General features: G+C 35.1%; 2 protein-coding genes and 1 long non-coding RNA gene across 3 annotated transcripts; all 3 read right to left on the bottom strand.

Moving 5' to 3' along the window:
* Positions 1-3055: 3055 nt before the first annotated feature.
* LOC117918044 lies at positions 3056-4048 on the bottom strand. The gene is made up of 4 exons (XM_034834574.1): positions 4033-4048; positions 3880-3968; positions 3757-3820; positions 3056-3660 (listed from the first exon to the last, which is right to left on the bottom strand). Exons 1-4 carry the CDS (start codon positions 4046-4048, stop codon positions 3056-3058), a joined length of 774 nt encoding a protein of 257 aa, XP_034690465.1.
* A 98-nt stretch (positions 4049-4146) lies between these two features.
* Positions 4147-5005, bottom strand: LOC117918043. The gene is made up of 2 exons (XM_034834573.1): positions 4689-5005; positions 4147-4211 (listed from the first exon to the last, which is right to left on the bottom strand). Exons 1-2 carry the CDS (start codon positions 4945-4947, stop codon positions 4147-4149), a joined length of 324 nt encoding a protein of 107 aa, XP_034690464.1. The 5' UTR covers positions 4948-5005.
* A 19-nt stretch (positions 5006-5024) lies between these two features.
* Positions 5025-5741, bottom strand: LOC117919467. Its single transcript, XR_004652066.1, has 3 exons — positions 5537-5741; positions 5185-5304; positions 5025-5086 (listed from the first exon to the last, which is right to left on the bottom strand). It is a non-coding gene; the product is annotated as an uncharacterized LOC117919467 (long non-coding RNA).
* Positions 5742-6731: the final 990 nt, after the last annotated feature.

Raw genomic sequence — 6731 nt, 5'->3', positions numbered from 1 at the left:
TTTTTTTCGTATAATACATATTTTTTAGCCTTGTAGATTGTAGAAGTGCTTTTGGTGTGATTTGAGTATAGAAAAATTAATCTTAATAAAAGATTAAATAAATGATTTAGATGGTTAGATGCCAAAAAAAAAACATTAGACTAAAATTCCTTATGAAAGAAATTTGAGTAATTATTTAGGAAAAACAAATTAAGTCAATCTAAGTAATGGAAATTGGTATATCTCCCTAAAATCCTAAAAGGGGTTAAAATCATTGTTTTAAAAATCGAACTGGACCGAATCGGCCGGTTCGATTGGTCAATTGGCTCAAAAAGTGGTTGAACCAAAATCGGACCGGTTGAACCGACGGTCCATCCGGCGTACAGGATGAACCGACTAGTTCCCTCTGAACGAAATGATTTTTTTTTTCAATGTCAAAATGATGTCGTTTTGATGCTTCTCCCATCTTCAACCTTCAACCCACTCCAACGGCGTCGGCTGGAAGCTCCCCCCGTGGCCGGTAGCTCCCCCTCCTCCCATCGCAACCACCCCCCTTTGTGTAAACCCCCTATCCCCACCCCTATGTAAGCCCCACTCCAATGGCAATAGCTAGAGAATTTTTTTTTTATATGTTTTATATTTAATGTGTTATTTTTTTATTATAATTTTGATTTATTTATAATTTGAAACTAATTTTTTGATTTTCAAATAAAATTTGAATTTTTAAATAATATATAAATTATTATTTTTATTTTTATAATTATTTTAAATTTTAATAATTTATAAATTACATATTTAATTATTTATGTCATCAGTGATTCAACCGTCGATCCGATCAATGAACCATGAATCGATAACTTTTTTAGTTCACTGACTGGTCTGGTTATGAAAACATTGGTTAAAATAAGGTATATGTAGGCATAGAGGTTATAGGGAATTGATATCTCAAAGTTTCCAAACTCAATTTGTATGAATATCTCAAAAAATATTTTGCCAAATTCTAGTAGATTCGACAAGAGCGTCAAGCACTTAAGCGGTGCCAACGCTTGAGGGATATTCCCTGCTTGAGCGGTCCTTACAGTTTTTAAATTTAAAGAAAATACTTTTTAATTCCATAAAAATATACTAATCCCTTTTATACCTTTGAGAAACTTAACTTGCCACAAATCAAACCTTTTAAACGTACCTGTGACTTTTCGGTTTGATGAACAACAACCTTAGATCTTCAATGAAAAGTAAGTCACTATCTAAAAAGATTCCTGGGACAGAAAATAAAATGGAACAAAATTACCAACAAATAATGACTTATTGTCCTAACATCTTTAATTAATGAAATTTTTTTATGAAGTTAAAGGAGATCGATTCATAAAAACATGTGCAATTTAAAGAAATATCATATAATTTGAAGATTTTCAAGATGATTAGTATTGGATAGTGAAGAGAGAAGAAGAGTGATATAATGCTCAATTTTATTTTCTTTTTATGGTTCTTTTAATTTCTCTTGTTTTCCTTTTGTTTTTAATATATGGTGCAAATAACTTATACTTATTCTTTAAAAATTGTTTCCTATATCATTTTGTTTTTTAAAACTAGAAACAAAGAACAACAATCAAATGGTTTTATAGATTTTTAAAAACAATTTTATTGTTTCAAAAATAGAATTTTTTAAATCACATGGTCAAACAAACTCTAAATGACTCATTACTTCAATATATTTTCATTTTTATTTTAGAGTATTATATACCAATATGCCAAGCTTAAAGTCAGAGTTGCTGAAATTAAATAATGTTTAAAAATAGAAATGAAATGTGTCCTATCTACTTAAAAGTGATGGTCTATTAATTTCATGTATGTGACAAGGACATTACTAAAAAGGATTAAATCCATCTTTTGTCCTTGATAAGTGTGGTTATACTTGCCGCCCAAGAGGAGTTGGCGTGTAATGTTTTGAGGAACAGCTGGGGAAGGAAGTCTGTATTTCGAAGTTCAAAAGTATTTGCTATCAAATAATAGTAGATATTTCTATCAGGCACGGTGCGCATCCTCACTTCAATGCCACATTTCCAACCTTCAATCATCTAGCTCAAAGAAAGGATATGGTAATGCCCTAGGAATCACACATACGTACCCATTTTTGGCACCTTCTTCAAAAGGTTCGGCCCACATAAGATCAAAGTGTTATGGAAACTGAGGCACAGAGGCAGGCATTCCACAGCATTCACTGGAGATGCTGCATGTTCAATTCATCTTTAGTGACAAAGAAGTGCTTTGTGCATAGAGTAATCAATAATATGGATAGCTACTATTAATATAAAGCAAGTTGTCACACTGAAGGTTGTAAATGAGATGAAATGATTGCTTTTCTTCATCTTTAATATTTATATATATATATATAAGAAATTATTCAATTTGGTATATGGGTTTTCTAGTTTGGGATTTAATGATGTTTTTCTTTCCATAAGATCAAAGTTATGTATGTCATGTCTATTTATTAATAATTTTTGTAAGTTTATTCAATTTAGAGTGAGTTTGACAATGATTTCAAAAAGTGTTTTTAACCTTTCTAATTCTTGAAAGATAAAAAATTTTAAGTGTTAAAAATGTTATAAATGCTTTTTAAATCACCGCCAAATGAATTCTTAATTGACATTGCTTGTACTGGTGCTATTTTTTCTATATTTTATTTTATAAATAATCTTATTTCTAGATATATATATATATATCTATATATATATATATATATATATATATATATATATATATATATATATATATAATTGATCAAACATTATATTGTAATCAAAATGGTCTACTAAGTTTTATTAGATTTCTTGATTACCCTCTCCTGAGTCAAAAGAGCATGCCAAATTATTTATGCTGAAGCTTAGAATTATGGGCAACAAAGCAGAATAATGTCAATTTCATTTGTGAAGTTTCAATGAACAAAGCGAGACCACAGAAAAGAAACTGGAACCAAACTCCTGACCATCAAAAGGATGGCTATTCTAGGAATCAACGAAACAGGGGGATAAATCACCATATGAGATAAGGAATAGAAATTAAAAATCATGAAACCCTATGTATCATCCAAACAAGCTTGTGGCACCTTGCTAAAAGTAGCCCATATGAGATCAAGGTATAATGGTAGCTGGGCAACAGCAAAAAATGTTGCTGGCAGGCACGTCACAGCATATACTGGCAATGCAGCAATTCTGAATTCGTCTCTGAGCACAAAGAAGTGGCCTGCGCAGAAAGTGACCAAGATAGACAATATGGATATGAAAAGTGAAGTTAGTCCTAGCAAAAGCTTTCTCGGCAAATCTTGGGCAAAATCTTTTTCCTGACGCCTAGATGTGAGAATGGCAAGAAACATGACAGTGGAGGTGACTGAAAAGCAAAGAGCAATGAGTGATGAAATAGCAAAGATATGAAAGGCTGGCTGCTGCTCAAGAATGGGTTTTCCGCTCCCTTCCTTGGTGCCGCCTGGTACCGCTGTAGATGTGGCGAAGGCCACGGTTGCAATGAGCGTAGCCACCACCGAGCATGAAGTAGCGGTGCTAGTCAGCCATTCTCCACCCATTTTCACCAGATCTTGGTGTTCACGTGTGAAAATCTGCTTCGCAGACTCCTTTTTTTCGTTGTGGATAGGGAAGAAATTTGGGGCATGGATTGCTTCACATACTGCCATAAATGCAGCAAAAAAAACAAAGTACTTAAAAGTGAGCCAAGGTCTATTTTAAGGTCTATATATAGAAGAAAAGAATTTGATTCTCATACCTGGTACCACTTGACTTCCATTGCATTTGCAATGCAGCACCAGAATAGGCCAAGGATATCGCCTCTAAACATTGCGGCAAGATGCAATGCGCTATTCCCATTATTATCCACTGCACCAAATACAGTGTCTTTCAGAATTTTTTTCTTCAGTAAGAGCTGAAACACATGGGGATGCCTATTCTCCACAGCCAATAGCACCAGATTCTTCTTCTCTGAGTCAATATCATGAATGGCCTTGGGTGAAAGTAAGGATGCTCTCCACCATTTCACTTATACCATTCTTTGCCGCCATTAATATGGGCGTCGGCAACCTTTCCACCTCTTCATTTTTCTTCTGGTTTCCAAATCGAGCTCATGAAGCTTATCATCAATTTTTGGCAGCTTTACCTGCTACAATATTGGATCAGCAGAGAGGCCGGCTTTACCAATTCTGAGCAGAAGAGCCCAACTGGGATCTGTTACAAGGTTGAAAATTGAAAAAGATCATTATAGGGCATTGGATTGTCTCTGAACTCAGTTAGGCCTAGAGATCAACTATTGAAGATTTGGACTCATTTCTATGCGTCACTTTTATGTGATATATATATATATATATATATATTCAGTCCTTGAATTACTGTCAGAGTGGAGGCCATGGATACTGGACAAAAAGCACATATACCCCCTTAGACCTGTCCTTAACCTACTTTTCTTTTCAAGATCACAAGACTACAGATATTATTCACTCCACCAAACTAAACCAAGCTCTGGTTGAAACCATAAATGACCCAAAATAAGATATGTTCTGAGCTCAGTGAATGTTTAGGAAACAACCCCTGTTATTTTCACTTTCAAATTGGCCGTTTTTCACTCTCTCTCTCTCTCTCTCTCTCTCTCTCTCTTATATATATATTATATATATATATATATATATATATTAAAGGAGAACTTACCTTCCTCCGACCTTTCCTGCTGTCCCCTGTTTGTCTTGGAAGTACCTTCTTCAGGCCTTTTGCGTGGCAAAATGGTAAGTGAAACTTGTATCTTCTCTATTCCTTCCTCATTTTGTGTGGAGAACTTACCTTCCTCCGACCTTTCCTGCTTTCCCCCGTTTGTCTCGGAAGTACCTTCTTCAGGTTTTTCGGGTGGCAAAAGGGTATCTGAATCTTGTATCTTCTCTTTTTCTTCCTCCTTTTTTGTACCATAAGGCATTTGCCTTTCCTCGTACCTGGGATTCTTTCCAGTTGTATCATACTCATATCTTTTAGTCTTCTCAAGTAAATGTTCATCACCTTAGCAGCCCAAATGTTACTCTCTTTCTTCTTGCGTATCTTGTCTCTATAATTTGGCCCTGTCAACCATGTATAAAACAAAAATATTAATCCTTCCACCTATATTGTTTCTAGTATTAATAAAATAGATGGCTTGGAAGGTAATGTCATTTCCTACCCAGCCCCAAAACTAGGATACTCAGCATTGCTTTGATTAGAAGCTTAATGAAATTGAAGCAAGTATCATAATTTGGTGGATATTGCCTCCCCAGCATCATTCCTTCTTCCTTCATGCCAACTATAAAAGGAGGTTGAGTAAGGATATTGCATTTCATCAAGCAGAAGAAATTGAAAATATTTCATGAATGAATTTTGTATAGAATACTATTTCATAATGCTTGAAAATGTTAATGAATTGTTCTTGACAATGCATATGCAGACCATATATTTGTTAAATTCAATCCATATTAATTGAGTTTATGACTAATTATCAATTTGATTGAAAAAAGTAAAACTTGGGAATCCTTCACCTCGGATGCTACATTGCCCTTCTTCAATGTGCTGTTGACGGTTCTCTGCCTTAGCTGTTGGCTGGTTCTTGGTACTGGTTCTGGATACTGAAAGGGCCAGAAAATATATGAGAACAAATGATATAAAGAGCTGACAATGGTAGACATGCCTTTTTTATATATGTAAAGTTCCTCTTGGGGGAGTGGTGGGAAGATTTCAGATGCCATATTGAGGATTAATTGTTTTCCCTATTGACAACTTAAAAACTCACAAGGGGTTGGTGAAATTTCTCCTGTTATCACACGCACTCACATATTGATTGGTCTTGGTTTGACATGGTTTCCACGTTACTGGTTCTCGGAAGAGTTATCGGAAGAGTTAATATCTCCATTAGTTAAACCTTTCTTACTCTGCCTTTGGACTCATATTTTGTTCGTGCACAATCAACGGAGGCCTCAGCGACTAAGTTCTGGATGGAAATTATCCTAACCACTGGACTACCAAGGCCAAGGCTTAGACAAAGGCATAGACTCCGGCTCTGGACAGAAAGGCCCCTTTATCCAGTCTTTAACTAATCATTCGACAACATAGGAGTGTCCTTCTACATGGCTATTGACAACTTAAAAACTCACAAGGGTTGGTGCAATTTTCTCCCATTCTCACACACTCACTGACACGGGAGTGTCTTTCTACATGGACCAGAATCAGAGTCAAAGGGGCTTCAAATTTTCACAGTAATTTCCTAAGCTTCAGCAAAATTAGAACCAGATTTGAGAAATCTTTTGGAGCAAAGCTGGTGTTCATCTATCTAATTTTTGGTAAAATGGTTCAGCTTCATTCAAGTCACTTGGGAATTCCTAGTTGTACCTCCTTTTCTTACTTTCCTGAAATTCCTAGGTTAAATTTCAGTCCTACCATAAGTTCTTTAAGATGTCATTTATTTTTCAACTAGAAAACTTCTTGGCATTCACTTAGTTTGGTGTTGAGAATGTAAGTAAGGTGCTTTGAAAGCCTCTGCTTGGAGGGTTGTTCCAAGTCTATGCTATATAAGTCTTTTAATTTACATGGAATGAAGTTTTTTCTGCTTGAAAAAGAAATCTTCTGTTTAGCAGAGAGTACTTTTCTCTGAGAACTTTGTATCTCTTTGGTTGATTCCATTAGGTGGTGAATTCCAAGTTTTCAGTGACTCAAAGGGTAGTGATTTTTGTATCCCTA

The sequence above is a fragment of the Vitis riparia genome, chromosome 7 (genome assembly GCF_004353265.1).
Source record: "Vitis riparia cultivar Riparia Gloire de Montpellier isolate 1030 chromosome 7, EGFV_Vit.rip_1.0, whole genome shotgun sequence".
NCBI classification, from domain to species: Eukaryota; Viridiplantae; Streptophyta; class Magnoliopsida; order Vitales; family Vitaceae; genus Vitis; species Vitis riparia.
This window is presented reverse-complemented; position numbering and strand designations above follow the sequence as displayed.

What these genes read in the sequence shown, in the direction of transcription:
- LOC117918043 (XM_034834573.1), bottom strand. Translation starts at nt 4,947, where the DNA reads ATGCCTTATGGTACAAAAAAGGAGGAAGAAAAAGAGAAGATACAAGAT. An exon ending in GCAGGAAAGGTCGGAGGAAG is followed by an intron (nt 4,212 to 4,688) that starts GTAAGTTCTCCT and finishes ACCTTGTAACAG; the next exon opens with ATCCCAGTTGGGCTCTTCTG.
- LOC117918044 (XM_034834574.1), bottom strand. An exon ending in AAAAAATTCTGAAAGACACT is followed by an intron (nt 3,821 to 3,879) that starts GTATTTGGTGCA and finishes CGCAATGTTTAG; the next exon opens with AGGCGATATCCTTGGCCTAT. An exon ending in TGGAAGTCAAGTGGTACCAG is followed by an intron (nt 3,661 to 3,756) that starts GTATGAGAATCA and finishes CATTTATGGCAG; the next exon opens with TATGTGAAGCAATCCATGCC.